The sequence below is a fragment of the Otolemur garnettii genome, unplaced genomic scaffold (assembly GCF_000181295.1).
Source record: "Otolemur garnettii isolate 467f Iridium unplaced genomic scaffold, OtoGar3 scaffold00094, whole genome shotgun sequence".
Classification (NCBI taxonomy): Eukaryota; Metazoa; Chordata; class Mammalia; order Primates; family Galagidae; genus Otolemur; species Otolemur garnettii.
The window spans coordinates 3726071-3746739 of record NW_003852489.1 but is presented as its reverse complement, the minus strand read 5'-3'; the positions used below and the strand labels follow the sequence as shown (position 1 = coordinate 3746739).

At 38.3% G+C, this 20669-nt stretch overlaps 1 protein-coding gene across 1 annotated transcript in view; it reads right to left on the bottom strand.

Annotated features, from left to right (window-relative positions):
* Window positions 1-20669, bottom strand: part of DHX40 (DEAH-box helicase 40) — a 53973-nt gene that overhangs the window by 23275 nt on the left and 10029 nt on the right. Inside the window, exons 8-12 of the mRNA XM_003795588.2 lie at window positions 9694-9793; window positions 6805-6891; window positions 6484-6666; window positions 836-916; window positions 53-210 (exon numbers count right to left, since the gene is read on the bottom strand). Of these exons, the coding sequence (XP_003795636.1) occupies window positions 53-210; window positions 836-916; window positions 6484-6666; window positions 6805-6891; window positions 9694-9793 (609 nt within the window). The remainder of the gene's footprint in view (window positions 1-52; window positions 211-835; window positions 917-6483; window positions 6667-6804; window positions 6892-9693; window positions 9794-20669) is intronic.

The following is a 20669-nucleotide window of genomic DNA, read 5'->3' as shown; positions in this document are numbered from 1 at the left end:
AAAAAAAAAAAAAAGAAAAAAAAATCCAACAATGTATCAATAAACTTCTTACCAGGTCTAATGAAGACGTTTTCCACAGATAACATTGCTGCTATTGGAAGTAGTAGATCTTCACAATCCAGAGAAGCAGCCTTTATTACTGCACATGTGAGATGTGGAGGGAGAGGAAACTCCACCATAGACAAACCCAATCTGGTCACATGGCCACTCCTTAATAGAAAGAAAAAGGTCCCGAGTATTTCTACATTGGGAGAGTGTAAATGTAATGATGTTCATCATTCATAATAAATCCAATTTAATTTAGATTACCTTAAATCACCTCCAGGAATTCAATTCAATATAAGAAAATAAAACACTGCGGTCATAGATAAGAGGAATATAAAGATGATAAATTCCCTACTGTCAAAAGCCTTTAATACATCCAAAAACTAAACAATGAGGCAGAATAAGGCAGTATTAATAAAAGATGCAAACATGTTACAGAAGCATAAAGAATGGCCTTGAAAAAATGAAAGAAAGATAATTACCAAAACTTCTATAACACTATCATGAGAACAGGACTCTGGCCCTCATCATTTTTATGTACTTATTAGCATCATGCTTGGCAATGAAATGGTACCCAGAAATTATTTGTTAAATAATGCCAATACTAAACAAAAATGGTTTTATGGTTTACCGTTTAAATCAGAATTATGAAAAAAACTGAGGACAATTTCTAATTTCAAGTAAAACAATCTACTTGATTTAAACAAATCATTTTTCTGTTGATAAAGGAAGGTATATTTGGAACCCTGTTTAAAGAGATCAACATCTTTTTTTTCTTTTTTTTTTTTACCTGTCAATAGCATCACACTGGTAAAGTTGTTTAAGAGCTTCCAAAATAAGTCTCTCATTAGGTGGATCCAAATAGGGAAACCTGTGTATTTAAATGAGATATGAAATAAGAGGCCATTCCTGGAACATGGCAGAATTTTATACAGATATGATAAAAATATCTTTAAAAGGTTTTTAAATAGGTCTCCCCTATTACCTTTAAAAGGTAACAGGGAAAAGCCTATTTTCCAAGGCTTCCTTCTCTTTTTCTAAAATATCCTAGGAGCCAGGCATGGGGGCTTATGCCCCCCAGTACTCTGGAAGGACAAAGCAAGAGGACTACTTTAGGCCAGAAATATATAAAACATATGTTTTTAAAATATATCATTTTTAAAACTAGAAACAATAATTATTGGATATTATCTGCACTGGGTTATTTTTTCCACCTTAAATCTTGAGATGAAAAATCATCAATTTCTCATCTTATAATAGGTCTAGTAAAGGAAAAGGGTCCAATATCTCATTATAAATATCCATCCCAGGATCAATAATTCTGTGTAAAAGTAAATAAACAAAAATTTCTTCAACTATTCTGTTAGTTTTCCTACCAGGTCCTAGTAGCTTCTAGAGCAACAATTGGCTAACATTTTCTGTAAAGGGCTGAAGAGTAAATAATTTAGGCTTGTAAGCCACTTGGTCTCTCTCACAATTTCTCAATTCTACTGATACAGCAAAAGCAGCCATACATAAGCAAATAGGCATAGCTATATTCTAATACAGTCAGTGAGATCTGAACGTAGTTTGCCACCCCATGGGAGAACAGTACCAAACTGGTCAGCTTCCTCTTTTCCATAACAATAAACTTTTTTTTTTTTTTTTTGAGACACAGTCTCACTGCCATCCATCGCATCATAGCTCATCTCAAGCTCTTGGGCTCAAGCGATTCTCTTACCTCAGCCTCCCAGTAGCTGGGACTACAGGTGCCCACTACAACACCTGGCTATTTTTAGAGACAAGTCTCACTCTGGCTCAGGCTGGTCTCGAACCTGTGATATCAGGCAATCCACCCACTTCAGCCTCCTGGAGTGCTAAGATTAAAAACTATTTTTTTGTGAAATACTGCAAATTCTAAAAACTGTGATAATTTTTTTCCCCTGATTCCACCAATTATTAATTGCATGAAGCACTCCTTATAAATTATTTGGTTTCTATGAGACTCACCATATTCAATTACCACCCTCTAAAATTAAAATTACTCTAGTTTATCAAACTCCTCATTAAACTTTTTTTTCTTTGTTCTTTTTTTTTCTTTTTGAGACAAGAGTCTCATTTTCTTGCCCCAGCCGAGTGCTATGGTGTCATACCTCACAGCAACCTCAAATTCTTGGGTTCAGGTAATCCTCTTGCCTCAGCCTCCCAAGCAGCTGAGACTACAGACACCTACCGCAATGCCCGGCTACTGGCTATTTTTAGAGATAGGGTTTCGCTCTTGCTCCTCTCGAGCAAGGCTGGTCTTGAGCTTCTGAGCTCAAGCAATCCACCCACTTCAGCCTTCCAGTGTGCTAGGATTATAGGCATGAGCCACTGTGCCCCGTCCTTCCTCATTAAACTTGATGATACCTAAAATTGAATTCCAATGTTAAGTAACCAGTACAGGATAGGAATGCCATAATTCCTCGTCATATAGCATTACATTTACTGATATAAGCAAAGTCTATGCCTGTGGGATTATTTTTGTTGTGTTTTTAAACAGAAACTTAACTATAAGCTAAAGTTTGTGGTGATCTGATAATTTCAGATCTTTTCCATATATATCTCCTTATCGTACATCCAAAACACAGGATATAAGATGTATCCAAGGCTGGGTGCAGTTGCTTAAGTCTATAATCCCAGCACTTTGGGAGGCTGAAGCAGAAGGATTACATGAGCCCAAGAATTCAAGACAATTCTGCTCAACACAGCAAAACCCTCTTCGTATGAAAAAATTTTTAAATGAGTAAGGCATGGTGGTACATGGCTATAATCACAACTTCTCGGGAGGCTGAGGCAACAGGATTATGTTAGCACAGAAGTTACCATGAGTGACTCGGCGCCTGTGGCTCAAGCAGCTAAGGCGACAGCCACATACACCTAAGGTGGCGGGTTCGAATCCCCAGCCCCTGGGCCCGCCAAACAACAATGATGGCTGCAACCAAAAAATGGCCAGGCGTTGTGGCGGGCGCCTGTAGTCCCAGCTACTTGGGAGGCTGAGGCAGGAGACTCCCTTGAGCCCATGAGTTGGAGGTTGCTGTGAGTATGATGCCATGGCACTCTACCCAGGGGGATAGTTTGAGGCTCTGTCTCAAAAAAAAAAAAAAAGAAGTTACGATGAGCTATGAGTATACCACTGCACACCAGCCTGGGGACAGAGTAAGACCCTCTCTCTTAAAAAAAGAAAAGAAAAGATGTTTAAGATTTATACTTTGTTGGTTTTTATAACCACCCTTCTGGCCTAGAGATCATTCTAAAACTTACTTTTAATCATCTACCTGGCTCTACTGAGCACCCATAGCTCAGTGGTTAGGGCACCGGCCACATAAACTGGGGCTGGCAGGTTCGAACCTAGCCCAGGCCTGCTAAACAACGACAACTATAACAAAAAAATAGCCACTCATTGTGGTGGGTGCCTCTGTAGCCCCGGTTACTCGAGAGACTAAGGCAAAAGAATCGCTTAAACCCAAGAGTTTGAGGTTGCTGTAAGCTGTAACGCCATTGCACCCTACCGAGGGCAACACAATGAGACTCTGTCTCCAAAAAAAAAAAAAATCTACCTGTAAGATATTAAGACATTTTCTTTTTTTAGAGACAGAGTCTCACTTTATTGCCCTCGGTATAGTGCTGTGGTGTCACAGTTCACAGCAACCTCCAACTCCTGGGCTTAGGAGATTCCCTTACCTCAGCCTCCCAAGTAGCTGGGACTATAGGCAAGACATTTTCAGAAATCTGATAATCAAGACTCTAATATTATTCAATATCTTCATTAAAAATTCTTATTAGGAAAGAGAGTGCGAAGTTCAGCACACTCCCAGTAAAACTTCCATCTAGGCTACACCAAGCAATTAATTGATGCTTTTTAGATTTGGCTATTTGGCAACTATAATCTTTTCAGTAGTACTGTCATCTACAGATGACTTTATTATTCAGAAAGATATCAAATGCGATGTTGTTAAATACTGTGATACTGTGTTGAAAACAAAATACTTTAAGTTAACATTCAATAAATTCTTTTCTGTTTTTTTTGAGACAGAGTTTCAAGCTGTCGCCCTGAGTACTGTGCCATTACAGCTCACAGCAACCTCAAACTCTTGGGCTTAAAGGATTCTCTTGCCTCAGCCTCCTGAGTAGCTGGGACTACAAGTGCCTGACACAACACCCAGCTAATTTTTGGTTGTAGTTCTCATTGTTGTTCTAGCAATCCTGGGCCAAGCTCGAACCCGCCAGTTCCGTGCATGTGGCCAGCACCCTACTCGCTCAGCTATGGCCAGCAAGCCAACATTCAATAAATTCTTGAGGAGCACCCATTATGTGGATGGTCCTGTCCTCAAACTGAAAAGAAAATGGCTCACAATTATAAATTCTCTTAAACCATTTTTTAATAAACTATGATAGAATTTGCTAGGAATCAATGTCAAGCTTACAGGCCAGTTATTTCTAGAATCTACCCATCTTACTATATGAAAAAATCAAGATATCTGTGACTTTCTCCCAATTTTCTGGTAGTCTATTCTGCAAAATTTCTCATAGATAGTTCATAATAGCTCTGACATTACATCTCCAAGTTCTTTCAGTACCAAGAAAATAATGCTCAAAACAAATTCATTTATGGTAGTTAGATTTTGTCTCATTATTTCCTAATCCATCTTAATCTTCTTATTCAGATTTGTTCTTGCTTTTCCAGTTTTAAAATCTTTTTTTAATTTTTTTCATGAGACAGAGTCTTACTCTGTTGTCCCAGGCTAGAGTGCTATGGTGTTATAGTTCACAGCAACTTCAAACTCTGGGGCTCAAGCAATCCTCTTGCCTCAGACTTTTAAGTAGCTGGGACTACAGGCACCTGCCACAACGCACAGCTATTTTTTATATTTTTATTTTTATTTATTTATTTTTTTATTGAGACAGAGTCTCACTTTGTCGCCCTCTATAGAGTATATGCCACCATAGCTCTCAGCAACCTCAAACTCCTGGGCTCAAGCAATTCTCTTGCCTCAGCCTCCCTAGTAGCTGGGACTACAGGCACCCAATACAATGCCCATCTATTTTTGTTTGTTTGTTTGTTTAGCAGCCCCAGGCCAGGTTCAAACCCACCAGCCCTGGTGCATGTGGCTGGCACCCTAGCCACTGAGCTATGGGCACCCAGACATTTTTTTCTATTTTTAGTAGAGACGGGGTCTCACTCTTGCTCAGGGTGATCTCAAACTGCTGAGCTCAAGCAATCCACTCAGCCTCCCAGAGTGCCACTATAATCATTCTAAATTCCAATGAGAAGGAAAGCAAAGTAATACTTGAGACTTTCCATTTCCTTTTGTTATCTATGAATACTATACAATTTATCCTAAACACTGGCTCCACCTCTCCTTATTTGCATACAATTTAAAAAGAAGAAAATTGGGTTTTTTGGCCTCTCATAATTGGGGGATTTTTAGTACATCCTAGCTCTTAAAACTTCAGAGAGAAAAATAACTTGGTGCAGATAATACAAAGTAGTTATTGTTTCTGTTTTTCTAATATATATTCATTGTTGGTTAGATACCACTCTGCTTGTGGCTCTTTCATTCCCTCTTTACCGTATCATTTATGATTACAGTTAGAATTTCTTTTATTACATGCTTTCCTCTTTCTAGAATTTACATATTCTCACTTAGAAACTCTCTACACTTATAGTAACTATCCGAAACATTTTGAAATTGGCTTTCCACAAGCATACAATACGTATTTGGGAGTACCTACTAACCAGTTATTATTCTGAATTTAAAGAATGCCTGGTTACCTTTTCCCAAGGCTCCCAACACTTTTCGATCCCCAGCCAATTAAGACCAAAATAAAGAATAAGACAGTATTTTCCTTCATTACTCCCTCTACCATATCTGATACAAAATTTTCATCCCCTACAACAACCTTCTGTCCTATATCAATTAATTACATAGGTTAACATTTTACTAATGTAATAGTTGTTCTATTCTCTCCTTCGTGTGTCTGAACTTTGTTTCTCCAATATAACTTAAACTTAATAAAAGCAAAAAACTACAGAGTACTACTACTTTGTCTTCCAGAGTATCCAGTATAATGCTGCCCATACCAAAAAAGCCAAAAAAAAAAAAAAAGACACTTTCTGACTAGAATTAGGATAATTAATACCTCTCATTACAAATAAACAGTGATCACCAAATGATCCAAATAAACATCAGCTTGAGCCAAAGTTAAAACATGAGCAAAGGATCAATCCCCAGTAAACCAATGCAAGGAAGCCTTTTATTTTGGTTTAGTTGAAGAGCAACCAATATAAAAACCAACCTGAAAACAGATTAGCCTCAATTCTCAGGGATGTATGAGGCAAATACAACATAAGAATTTTCGAGGAATATCCTGGCTCCCCCCTAACAAATTTTTTCTTTTCTCCCATTTTCCACATACCTTATGACATCGTGTATGGCAAGGCACTTTAAGGTCAGAACTACAGATGTCAAACTAGTTCTCTTAATCTCAGGGATCACGTGATCAGGCATACACTGGTTCCAAAAATCTTTACTATAAATCCGAAAGCATTTTCCTGAGGAAGTCCTGCCAGCCCGGCCACTTCGCTGCAATGCCTCACTCCTACAGAAGAAAAAAAAAAAAAAACAAGTCCCCAAAATGTTTTGTAGGTTTCCCAAGTAACTTACTTCCTATTCCCAAACCAATAGAAACTATCTAATCAACTAATCCTTGAACAAAAGGCTTGATCTAGAGACTTACTTTGAAATTGGAACCACCTCCAGGATGTCCAGTCCTAATCTGGGGTTGTGATTTAACTGCTTCACAAAGCCACCATCTACCACGTATCTAAGGAGAATGAAAGCAAATTAAGTTTACGGAAAATAAAGGGAAAACTTGTTAATTTTTAAACACTTGGGTTCTCCTTTTCTATCAATTTAGCAACTATATCATGCTTTTATGTTAAGTGTAAAATCTAAAAGTCAAGAAATTGGAACCCTTATATGTCACTGGTGAGAATACAAAATGCTTCAATGTAGAAAATGGTTTAGGAATTCCTCAAAAAGTTAAACACAAAATTACCTCAAGACCTATCAATTCCAATACTAACTATACCCACAAAAGAACTGAAAAACAAATAATCTAATAAATATTTATAGATAAATGTTCACAGCAACACTATTAATAATACCTAAAAGGTAAAAAGAACCTTAATGCCCATTAACCATTAGTGGGTGAATGGAGGAACAAATTGCAGTATATATACAATGGAATATTATTTGTCTAGAAAGAAAGAATGAAGTACTAATATATGTTACAACATGGACAAATCTAAAAACTTTACGGTTAAGTCAAAGAAATCAAACAGAAAAGGTCAGATATTGCATGATTCCATTTATATGAAATATTCAGAACAGAAAATACAGAGAGTAGCATGGTTACCAGGGGCTAGGGTAGAGAGGAGAATGTCGATTACCAGCTTAATGGGTATAGGATTTTATTCTGAGGTAACACAATGTTTTAGAACTAGTAGTGTTGCATATCAGGGGTCCTAAAACTTTTTAAACAGGGGGCCAGTTCACTGTCCCTCAGACCATTGGAGGGCAGGACGAGGGCCAGACTCCGGGCCCCGGGATGAGTCAGCTGCTAAACAGGACAGGCAGCAGCGGCAAAAACACCCGGCAGGCCAGATAAATGTCCTAGGCGGGCCACATGTGACCCGCCAGCCGTACTTTGAAGACGCCTGCTGTAAATGTATTAAATACCCCTTAATTGTTCACTTTTAAATGATTAATTTCATTATATAAATTTCGCCTCAGTAAAAAAAAAAAAAAAAAAAAAAACTTGAAAATAAGCTTTAGACTAATCTAATAGGTTCAGAACTAATTCCAACCTGCTATTAACATATCATTTTAAGCCAATTAAATAGAGAGCAAGTCAGGTAAAGTACTAAGTTAGGAACAGTCATAGCCTATCATTCACAGAAGACAACATTCTGAAATATGCTATTTAATGGCTTTTGCTTGTGCTGGAAATAGAAAATTACAGAGGTCAATATATTTAGGAGAGCTTCTCCCCTAATGCCATAGTGAAATCACTATTTTTTAAATATAAGAGAAAAGCAGAGGAAATTAGACTTTCTCTTAGATGTAGGTGAACATTTTACCCAGAAGAAACATACAGCATCTTTGAGATTCAGGTGTAGTCTTTCTGTGGCAGAAAGTCAGACTTAGATAAAGACATAAAATATATTGGGTAAAAGATAAATCCTAACAAAATATGGTTTAACAGTCTGAAAGAACATCACATTAGCTATGATTCTAGACTTAAAAGTTCAAAGCATTTATCTACCAAATTTACTCAAAAATTTGAAGGCATCACTGATTATATCCAAAAAAGGTAAGGACCTGCATCATAGCTCATTTTCACAAACAGGTGAAAAATGAGAGATAATATATCCAGATAAACAAAGTACTCTACCAAATGGAGCCGCAAAGTAGAAGGGAATATTGGATCATTTAAGGTATATGCTGGTAATCAGAGTACAGAAAAATAGGCGTGGCTTCCTGTTTAATGAAACCCATGAGGCATTACATATAATCTTAAATTTGAAAAGAGAAAGCTTTAAGTTGCCAAGGCTTTAAGTTAAAGTGTGAACAACCATGTGCAGTGGCACACACCTATTGTCCCAGCTACTGAGATCTCTGAGGCAGGAGTTTGACACTATAGTGCACAATGATCACGAATGTGAAGAGCCACCATACCCCAGCATGGGGCAACACAGTGAAATCACATCACTGGGAAAAAAAAAAGTGTGGCCTGGGCATGGCGGCTCACACCTGTAATCCCAACACTGGGAGGCCTAGGTGGGTGGATTGCTTGAGCTCCTGAGTTCAAGACCAGCCTGAACAAGAGTGAGACCCTATCTCTAAAATAATAAGCGGGTGTTGTGGTGGGCACCTACAGTCCCAGCTACTTGGGAGGCTAAGACAAGAGAATCACTTGAGCTCAGAGTTTGAGGTTGCCATGATGTCACAGCACTCTACTGAGGGTGACAAAGGGAGACTCTGTCTCAATAAAAAAATGAAAATAAAAAAAATAAAAAAGTTGGCTCAGCGCCTGTGGCTCAAGTGGCTAAGGCACCAGCCACATACACCTGAGGTGGTGGGTTCGAATCCAGCCCGGGCCCGCCAAACAACAATGAAGGCCATAACCAAAAAAATAGCCGGGCGTTGTGGCGGGCGCCTGTGGTCCCAGCTACTTGGGAGGCAGAGGCAGGGGACTCGCTTAAGCCCAGGAGTTGGAGGTTGCTGTGAGTTGTGATGCCATGGCACTCTAACCAGGGGGACAGCTTGAGGCTCTGTCTCAAAAAAAATTAATTAATTAATTAAAAAAATAAAATAAATAAAATAAAAAAGTGTGAACAGGAATGCAGTATGTACTTCCCATTCCATTTTCTGCTCAACACAATCAATAATTACCAAAAAATAGGTAATTACAAAAAAAGATAGGTGACTACAAGTTAAGACCATTAAAAAGTATGTGAGAAGGGAATTAGGGAAGAATACAAAGGAAGAAAACTCAGCAATGTTTAGCTAATGTTTAGATAAGTGGCTTACATGACATTAAGAAAAATTTCAAAAATTATACCTGATTCCATCTATTGTCAAAGAAGTTGCAGAAATATTGGTGGATATGACACATTTTCTAATTCCAGGTGGAGGTGGCAAAAATATTCTCCTCTGTTGATCTAAAATACACATAAAGAGAAAACACCAATTTACAACATGCATTTGTCAAACTCAAGTTTTAAAGAATTCATTTTTTTTATTAAAAATTGTTTTCTTTATCTCTTTAATTACATTGAATTTAAAATATAATAGCAAAAACCATTTCTTATTCATCTTTCACTGTTAAGATTTCTAAATCCATGGAATTATAGGTAGTTATTGCAAAAAAAAAAACTATAACAGAGTCTTCAATATCTTTGAAGATATTTTAGCTATGGCCTTAAGCACATATTTTAAAACAACAATATTTCAAACAATTTTAGAGTATTTAAAGATTCTCTTTTGGGTATTCATGGCCTCTAGATTAAGCTTTCTCTCTACCTTAAAGACTGATTAGCTAAGCAGCGTTTTTCTTTTTGGGTGGGGGCACGTCTGCCTAACTCATAACTACTTTTCAAAAGAAATAATGCCATACTAATTTCTACTACTATTAAATTCTGAATGGTGGGCCCTATCAGCAATGCTTACAGTATGGTACCTTGCTCCTCTGGTTATGGTTTACAGTATCAGAGATAAACATTTACACCAAGCTGAGCCAATTTAATTCTCTGATGAATATGAAATAAGGTCCAAGAGATGTTCAATTTGATTAGGTTAGTCTCTTATAAAGAAGAAAAATAAATGTGTGAACCACAGGGAAGTAACTAATGTAAATGGATAAGAGAAAGTTAGCCTAAACAGAGAAAAGAATGAGGCCAGGTATGGTGGCTCACACCTGTAATCCTAGGACTCTGGGAGGCCAATGCAGGAGGATCCCTTGAGCTCAGGAGTTTGAGACTGGCTTGAGCAAGAATGAAACCCCCATCTCTACAAAAAATAAAAAATTAGCCAGGCATTGTGGCAGGTGCCTGTAGTCACAGCTACTCGGGAGGTTGAGGCAAGAGGATCATTTGAACCCAGGAGTTTGAGGTTGTTATGAGCTGGGCTTATGTGGCACTCTAGCCTGGGGCAACAAAGTGAGACTATCTCAAAAAGAAAAAAAAGAAAAAGAATGAATCAGTCTCAGAGGATACTTTTAGATGCCTGGCACTTCCCAGGCTTAAAAGGAATGACTGTGAAAAAAATAGACAGATTGTTTTGGTCAGACCTGCTCTCCTACCAGGTAAAGCAGAAAACAGGGCAAGAAAGTTAAGAATATATGCAAGGAAATCACTAGAGCATGAGGGAAAGGAGATAAGAGAAGGCTGGTAAAGGACAAGTCTCAATGCATTCTGAAAATTGTTGAATTACAAACAGTAGAGTAAATGGGTCGGCAGGAACAGAAAGTGATCATCAGGGAGCAGGTATTTAAAATTAAGACGTCAGCTCGGCACCTGTCACTCAAGCAGCTAGGGAGCCAGCCGCATACACAGGAGCTGGCGGGTTCAAATCCAGCCCGGCCTGCCAAACATCAATGACAACTGTAACCAAAAAATAGCCAGGCGTTGTGGCAGGCGCCTGTAGTCCCAGCCACTTAGGAGGCTGAGGCAAGAGGATTGTGTAAACCCAAGAGTTTGAGGTTGCTGTGAGCTGTGACACCACAGCACTCTACCCAAGGCGACAGCTTGAGACTCTGTCTCAAAAAAAAATAAAGAAAAACAAAACAAAATAAAATAAAGATGTCATAAATGATAGTAATGACAAATTCTAAGATATAAACATTTGCATGAGTGGCTGAGCTGGACTATAGGAAAAGATCAGGAAACTAATGCAAGTGAGTTTGGTAGATATCAATGATTTCCAAAGAGTAGGAGTAATCATTCTAGAAACTATGCAAGTCAATCTACTGGGATATAAAAAAACGAAACTGTTAGTGTTTCTCTTTCTCTTTTTTTATTTCTATTTTTCATAAATAGCTGTTTAGACTTTTTATATGCTATATTTACATATAGCATATATAAGCATATATATATATATATATAACATATATTAGTAAGTAGTACACACATATATAATACTTTAAAGAAATATTTTTGGGCTGGGCATGTTGGCTCACACCTATAATCCTAGCACTCTGGGAGGCTGAGGTGGGTGGACTGCCTAAGCTCACAGATTTGAGACCAGCCTGAGCCACAGCGAGACCCCCTCTCTAAAAATAGCCGGGCATTGTGGCGGGGGCACCTGTAGTCCCAGCTACTCAGGAAGCTGAGGCAAGAGAATCACTTGATCCCAAGACTCTGAGGTTGCTGTGAGCTATGACACCATGGCACTCTACCAAAGGTGACAAAGTGAGACTCTGTCTCAAAAAAAAAAAAGAAATATTTTTGAATGTCTGCCATTTGATTTCCAGAACATATGCACATATTCCTTCAGAAAATTCACTTTTTCTATATGAGCAATCTCAAGTTATTTTCTTCCCAGCAGCCAAGAAAATCTTGAAAAGATAAGTCATTGGGTAGGCACAGTGGTGCATCTTGTAGTCCCAACTACTCAGGAGGCTGAGATGGAAGGATCATTCTGAGCCCAGATGTTTGAGTCTAGCCTGGGCAACATAACAAGCCTTCATCTAAAAAAGAAAAGAATTCAAAGAAAAGACGTATCAGGGCCCAGGACTGGCCAGATCTCAGGCCCAGCTTAACCAGGTTCCGGACGTGGACTGCTAAGTTACCTTGCCCAGGTACAATTTCTCTTAGGTACCTGAGGGCTATCTACTTTAGCTGGAGAGAAAGAGAGAGAGAAAGAGAGAGAGAGCACCTTAAAGAGAGTAAAGCAGTCTTCTTCAAAAGACAGATCTTAGTCTTTTGCAGAGCTTGGTAATCTTTAGCAGAGAGACACCGTGCTGGCGCTCTGCAGGCAGGAGAGGAGACAGAGTCAGAGTAAGCAAGTCCGTGATAGAATGCACATGCTTTTTTAATACCTTCTCCTCCAGCCTAATAGAAGGCTGATCTCGTGCCTCTCACCACCACAGGTATAGAGACTGCCAATTCACCAATGCTCTCATCTCCCGAGCTCTCTCATTCTTGTTAGAACTAAATCCCTCTCCGGGCCCTTTTCACCAAGGTGTTCCATTATTGAGTTATACAGGTATTTCTTAAAATTCTCACTTCTCCTAGCCATAGGCTATACGGGCTGCTACAAAGAAGGAAAGAAAAGAAAAGCAAGAATAAAAGATGAAGTAGTGAAAACCTATTTTCAAATGAAATCTTACGAAGATCCACATACTCCCAATATATAAAACATAACAAAGTCAAACTATCCTGAGGAAGAGAAAGAGTGGCATTGATAAGCACAGCTTTAAAATCATGGAAGGAGGCTACCCATTTCGTTTTAGGAATACAAAACCAAAGCCCAAAGAGCTCAAGTACTGGCCCAAGATTTACATATAGACAGGCAAATTTATTTATTTATTTATTAAGACAGTCTCACTTTGTCACCCACAGTACAGTGCCATGGCATCATAGCTTACAGCAACCTCAAACTCTTATGCTCAAGTGGATCCTCCTGCCTCAGCTTCCTGAGTAGCTGGGACTCCAGGTGCCTATCATAACACCTGGCTATTTTTCAAGAGACAGAATCTCACTCTTGCTCAGGGTAGTCTCAAACTCCAGAGCTCAAGCAATCCACCTACCTCGGCCTCCCAGAGTGCTAAGATTACAGGTACGAGCCACCACACCCAGCCTAGATAGGCAGATTTAAAACAAAATTAAGGAATGCTGCTATTCCTCCATACCACCATGAAATAAATTTTTCAAGGAAAAACTGCTAGATCACTTATAAATGTTATTTGAGGAGAAGTTTTGATATAAATCAAAAAGCAATTTCTGCCAGGTACAGTAGCTCGCACCTGTCATCCAGTACTCTGGGAGGCTGAGGTGGGTGAATTGCCTGAGCTCATGAGTTCAAGACCAGCCTCAGTAAGAGACCCCTCCATCTCTAAAAATAGCTGGGCACTGTGTCGAGCGCCTATACACCCAGGTTGGCTTGAGCCCAAGAGTTGGAGGTTGCCGTGAGCTGTGATGTCCCAGCACTCTACAAAGGGCAACAAAGTGAAACTCTCTAAAAAAGAAACTCAAAAAAGCTATTTCTTTCAGATTTAAAGAATCTGGTGAAAACCGTATGTGTTAAAATTATTTTTTTCAGTTATTTCTTATTTGCAGCAGCTCATTTCTTCTAGGTCAGTGGCTCTCAACCTTCCTAATGCCTCGATCATTATGGTTGGGGGTTCTACAACATGAGGAACTGAATTAAAGAGTTGCAGCTTTAAGAAGGTTGAGAACCACTGTTCTAGATAGTTCAAACAAGTAATATGCTACTTTATAATTCAAATTATGTTTATACATTTATTTATTACCTACTTACTACAATCTAGCCCTACAAGGACAAGGGCTTTCTTTTATTCAAGTCACATCTCCGGTACCTAAATCAATGCTAGGCTTACAGTAAAGAGCTCAATAAATAGTTATATAATGAACTAACACATTAAAAGCACATTATATAAATGACAAATTAAGATCTTTCTATCTTTAACATTTCACTTTACCCTAAAACTTTACATAAATTTTCCGAACATTTTTATCCACAATAGTCTCTTTATCAATCAATCTATTTCTAAAAGTCCCTGATTTGTTTGCGTTTCAGTTCACATAAAATTTCAAATTTACCACTTCGTTCACAAGTTAGTTAAAAAGTCCTGAAATGCTTGTTTTGACAAGACTCACATCTGCTGCACATTTTACATTTTTCCCCACACATTTTATCACCATATTCCACAATTATAAACACATGCCCATGCCAATTTTATGTTTATTAAAAAAAATTTAAAACACATTAAAAACTTAAACTCCTAAAGTTCTCACCCCCCTACAAAGAAAAGGAAAAATACTTTTTTCTTTCTTTCCCTCTCTCATTCTCTCCTCCCTCCTTTCTTCCTTCTCTCTCTGTCTTTCTTTCTTCAGACAGAGCCTGACTCAGTCACCATCAGTAGAGTGCTGTAGCGTCATAGCTCACAGCAACCTCAAATTCTTGGGCTCAAGCGATTCTCTCGCCTCAGCCTCCCGAGTAGGTGGGACTACAGGCACCCACCACAACACCCAACTATTTTTAGAGATGGGGTCTCACTCTTACTCAGGCTGGTCTTGAACCTGTGAGCTCTGGCAATCCACCTGCCTCGGCCTCCCAGAATGCAAGGATTGCAGATGTCAGCCACCGCACCTGGCTTTCTATTTTTTTTTTTTTTTTGACAGAGTTTTACTCTGTTACCCAGGCTAGAGTGCCATGGTATTAGCCTAGCTCATAGCAGCCTCAAATTTCATCTCTACAAAAGAAAAAATTAACTATGTGCAGTGATGCACACCTGTAGTCTCAGCTACTTGGTTGGCTAACAGGAGAATCACTGGAGCTCGGGAGTTTGAAGTTGTAGTGAGCTATGATGGGGCAACAGTACTCCAGCCTGTCTCTTACCAAACAAAAAAAGGGGTGCAGGGGTACATGGCACAGAGTCAGAAAAAGATTCCAAAGTCTACCAAAGATATTGAGGAAAAAACACTAATGCTCTTAATGGAATAATGCTCCTAAAAAGATAGATCTGATATATGCTAAGGCTGCTGAATTTTCCTCATAGAATTTCTTGTACCAAATCCTCCCCCCACCAAGAAGAGTCCAAAGCAGAAAAGGGTGTGTGTGTGTGCGTGTGTGTATGTGAGAGAGAGAGAGAGAGAGAACAAAAGGAACATAACTTAATGTTTCAACTTCAAAACTATCAATTAAAGGGGGAAAAAGAAGAACTTTAAAGCAAAATAGCTTGAACAGTCCCACTTCAAGAAGTCATTTGGGTAAGTCAAAAATAGCTTGAAAATTCCCAGCACAGCTAAAAATCAAACTCTTGACACAGAGGAAGTTTTGAGATAATAATTAAATGCAGCTGATAAAGGAGCTAGAAAGAAATCAAAAAATGTAAGAAACAGACAATCCAACAAGAATAATTGAGGTCCTCGAAAACCAACAAATAGGACATAAACTATATTAAAAGATACAACACAAGAGCATTTCTCTGAAATGGAAAATTGAATCTGCAAATCAAAAGAGCATAGCAGAAATGTTCTTATCATGGCTCGGCACCCATAGCTCAGTGGTTAAGGTGCTGGCCACATACACCAGGGCTGGCGGGTTCAAACCCAGCCAGGCTTGCTAAACAGCAATAACAACTACAACAAAAAAATAGCCAGGTGTTGTGGTGGGCACCGTAGTCCCAGGTACTTGGGAGGCTGAGGCAAGAGAATAGCTTAAGCCTAAGAGTTTGAGGTTGCTGTGAGCTGTGACACCACAACACTCTACCAAGGACAACTTAGTGAGACTCTGTCACACACACACACAAAAAAGTTCTTATCATGTTTGTGGTAGGGTGATGGCGACACATACACATACACTGTCAATATTTAATGAACTATACATTTGAATGAGTAATGTTATTTAATATAAAATATATCTCAATAAAGTTGATTTTTAAAAAGAGCACATCAAATTCCAGAAAACTGTAATTTAAAATAACACCAAAAAAAAAATCCTAATTAAAACTACTGAACTCTGTGGATAAAAATAGAAATTTTCAGACAATCAGACAGAAAAGGCAAGCCACTTATAAGGAGGGGGGAAAATATCAGGCTGGCCTCTGACTTCTCCACAGCAATATTCAACACCAGAAGACACAGGACTACATCTACCAAGTTCTAAATTTAAAAAAAAAGTGTGAACCAAAAACATAAGCCCAACCAAGATATGGGTCAAGTATAAAAGCAAAAAGCCATTCTCAAATAAAAGAATGAAAAACAAAAAAAAGGCCGATTGCAGTGGCTCACTCCTATAATCCTAGCACTTTGGGAGGCTGAGGCTATTGCTTGAGCTCAGGAGTTCGAGACCAGCCTGAGCAAGAGTGAGACTGTCTCTAAAAATAGCTGAGCATTGCAGCAGATGCCTGTAGTCCTAGCTACTTGGGAGGCTGAGGCAAAAGGACTGCTCTAGCCCAAGAGTTTGAGGTTGCTGTGAGCTATGATACCACAGTACTCTACCAAAGGTGACAAAGTGAGACTCTGTCTCAAAAAAAAAAAAAAGAAAAGAAAAAAAACCTACAGTACTCACTCGTGGGTCCTTCTATCCAGCCAATCTAAAATTAACAGTAACAATAATAACAACAACAAAAACTTAGGAATGGGAAAATCATGGTAAAAGGACTGATGGCAAACACTTAATACATGTGAACAATAAAAAAATAACAAACATAAGAAAGTGAGGATATAGAAAAGTAAAAGTATTTATATCCTTATCTTTCAAATAAGGGAGTCAACAGATAAGATCTCTAATCAAATACAGGCTAAAACAAGATATTAACTTAACTCCTTAATATTTTTCATCTTTTGGCTCAGTGCCTGTAGCTCAAGTGGCCAAGGCGCCAGCCACATACACCAGAGCTGGTAGGTTCGAATCCAGCCCAGGCCCGCCAAACAACAATGACAACTACAACTAAAAAATAGCCGGGCATTGTGATGGGTATCTGTAGTCCCAGCTACTTGGGGGCTGAGGCAACATAATCACTTCTGCCACCTCCAGGAGTTGGAGGTGGCTGTGAGCTGTGATGCCACAGCACTCTACCCAGGGTGACAGCTTGAAGCTCTGTCTCAAAAAAAAACCCTTTTTCATCTTTTTAATCCTTAAAGCAATCTTATCTTTTATAAAATATTCCCTCATGTGGTAAAGAAAAAGATTCACTTAAAGTTTAACAATTCCTTCAAGTAAATTCAAGTTAAAAGTAGATACTTCTATAAAAAGCAACTAATAGTATAATCTCATTTTTAAAAAGTACTTCTAACAACTCACCAGTTTACTTATTCTTCTTTACATTTATACAGACAACACACACACACACACACACACACACACAGATGTCTCAATGTTTTTCCTAAAGTATAAATATACTTACTTCTGGATGGAAAAATTTGAGGTAATTTCTTTATTTTTACCTTCTTAATTCTGTATACTGCTTGAATTGTTTATAATGAAACAGTATCATTTTATCCACAATTACGTTTTTAAAAAGAAAAACTGAAGTGAATAGGCTGAGACACTAATAGTATGTTAATTCTGCTAGTGAACAGTAGAGCTTTTGTACTTTTCTGTGCTTTTTAAATTTCCACTAGAGTAAAAAAACAAAAAAATAGCATATAAAACACAATCCCATTTTTTAATTGAAAAAAACTAAACAATAAAAATATACCTAAATATGTAAAAAAAAAGTTCAAGACAATATACCCCAAAATGTTAATAGTGATTATCCCTTAGCTGTGTTGGTGGATCTGGATAGTTCTAATTATTGTCCTTACTTTGCTGTGTTTACTAACAATAAATATAATTTACATATTTCTTTGTAAGACAAAAAAAATTTCCCATTTAGGGAGAGTCCACATAGAGTACAAGTTTTTTTATTTATTTTTTTTTTGTTTTGTTTTTTAAGAGACAGAGTCTCACTTTCTTGCCCTCAGTAGAGTGCTCTGGCATCACAGCTCACAGCAACCTCCAGCTCCTGGACTTAGGTGATTCTCTTGCCTCAGCCTCCCGAGCAGCTGGGACTACAGGCACCTGCCACAACACCCAGCTATTTTTTTGTTGCAGTTTGGTTGGGGCTGGGTTTGAACCCACCACCCTGGTATATGGGGCCAGCGCCCAACTCACTGAGCCACAGGCACTGCCCTAGAGTACAAGTTTTTTTACTTTGTTTTTGTTTTGACACTCTCACCCCGTTGCCTTAGGCTAGAGTGCAGTGGTGTCATTATGACTCACAGCAACCTCTAACTCCTAAACTCAAGTTATCCTCCCACTTCGGCCTCCAAGAGTACTAGGATTAAAGGCATGAGCCACTGCACCCCAGCCTGAGTACAAGTTTTTGTATGAAGCTCACTACTAGCCTTCTTCCCCCACATCTTTAATCTTAACATCTAAACTCTTAGGTAATGTTTTTGGTTTGTAGGCATGAGGGGGAAAAGTATTAATTTTGGATTTATGTAATTATCTACATGAGCAGGCATTTTTTTCTCTTAGAAAGTATACTAGTGGAGTACAGTGGTACATGCCCAGAGTCTCAGCTACTTGAGAGGCTGAGACGGGAAGATGTCTTGAGCCCAGGAGTCCAAGTTCAGCCTGAACAATCTGACAAGATCCTGTCTAAAAAGAAAAAAACTGTACAGTAATCCAAGGTAGAGCTCTTTTCCTTTTCTTCGTGTATTCTGTAAATACACATACTGCTATATCTCCTTCTACCAGATTTGTCGTGGAACAACACTTAGCCTCTATCTGGAAAATAAAGACATCTGACTATGTAAAAACACACTTGTAGGTTTATGTGCATTTTTCTAAAGGAAAAAAAAGCTGTAGTTTTCATCACCTTTTAATAGGAATCTGAGATATTCACAATCCAAAAAATGGCTAACAAGCAACGAATCAGATAATTACAGTGCTAAAATAATTACATGTAAATATTTGTCATTTATAAAAATAACTGGCCTATTTCAGTTATAAATTTTTATGGAGTTAGGCTTCCCCTAGATGCATGACAAATTAAGAGACCTGCAATACCTTGAACAAAAATGAGAAAGTAAGAAGAGGGAAAAGGAGTGAAAGAAGTAAGAAGGTTCTAGATATTGTATTTAATGCAAGACATTAAGAGGATGTCAGTAGAAAGTAGAAAATCTAGAACTCAGTTTAACCAATATTTCATCACGACTCTTTCAGCATATTGTACTTGCCCTCATAGAGAGGACAAGACACAAGGCAGAGTGTATTAAGTGCCACTGAGGAACAGTAAAGCACCGAGAGGTTAGAGTGAGGAAGAGAACAAAATCATGAGAATTCAGTAAAAGGTTTTATGAATTTGCCTGAACTAGTAAAACAAAATAGCCAGATTCAGCCAGTAAGAGGAGAGAGAATAAGGGATAAGGAGGAGTTAGGTTAAGGAAATGACTAATACAGAGTTAACATAGTAAGTGAGGAGGAAAAGAAAAATATCTCCTACATTTTGAACTTGAGAGAATAGTATCATAAAGAGTGCAGGGATGGGGTAAGCCAGCTCAGGGAGCAGGATCATATAATCTTGGCAGAAGGAATTCCACAGCACCTCTCCATTTTTGACAGATAGAATTCTAGATGTCAATTAGGGAGTCATTTTAAGATGTCCCTTCAAAATAGGCAGCCAGCTTCATGGCTAGCCCAGAAATAATAGCAAATGTAAAATACCTATCTCATAATTTTTACCTATTCACTAAAACTAATGATAGGTCATCCTGAACCCCTTATTCCCTCTCCTCATTCCCAAGTACAAGTTTTCTGTCCCTGAAACGTAATAGCAATTTTACGTTATAATACTGTCTCTCCCCATCACCTAAAGTACCAACAATAAAGAAAATTAAGTCCTGTGTTAGGTTAACCAGGCTAAAAAAGAAATTCTAAGATCTCCAGGGCCTGCTCCTCATTCCCTACTTCACCTCTATCTTGCCAGCATTCGGTACCTCTTAAGCAAACATGTGAAAGCTTCTTTACACTGTTGTAAACTGCTATAATAAGTATTATTATGCTCATAATGGATCACCAGTAGCTCACCCATGATAGTGCCCTGGCAATCAGAAAGGAAACCAAAATTTAAAAACCACTCCAGATTGGCATTTTTTTCTCACACCCAGTTGCATGCACACGCACCATTCATACGTACACACCAATACAAAAAAAATCACATACACTAGAAATTAAGGCTGAAAACAGGTTGAAGTCATGCTGGAAGTATAATGATGTCGAGTTATTAAGCTGGCTTTTTAATTCAGTTGGCAGTAGGGAATGGCTGAAAGTATCCAATAGAGGACTGACATAATCAGAGCTGTG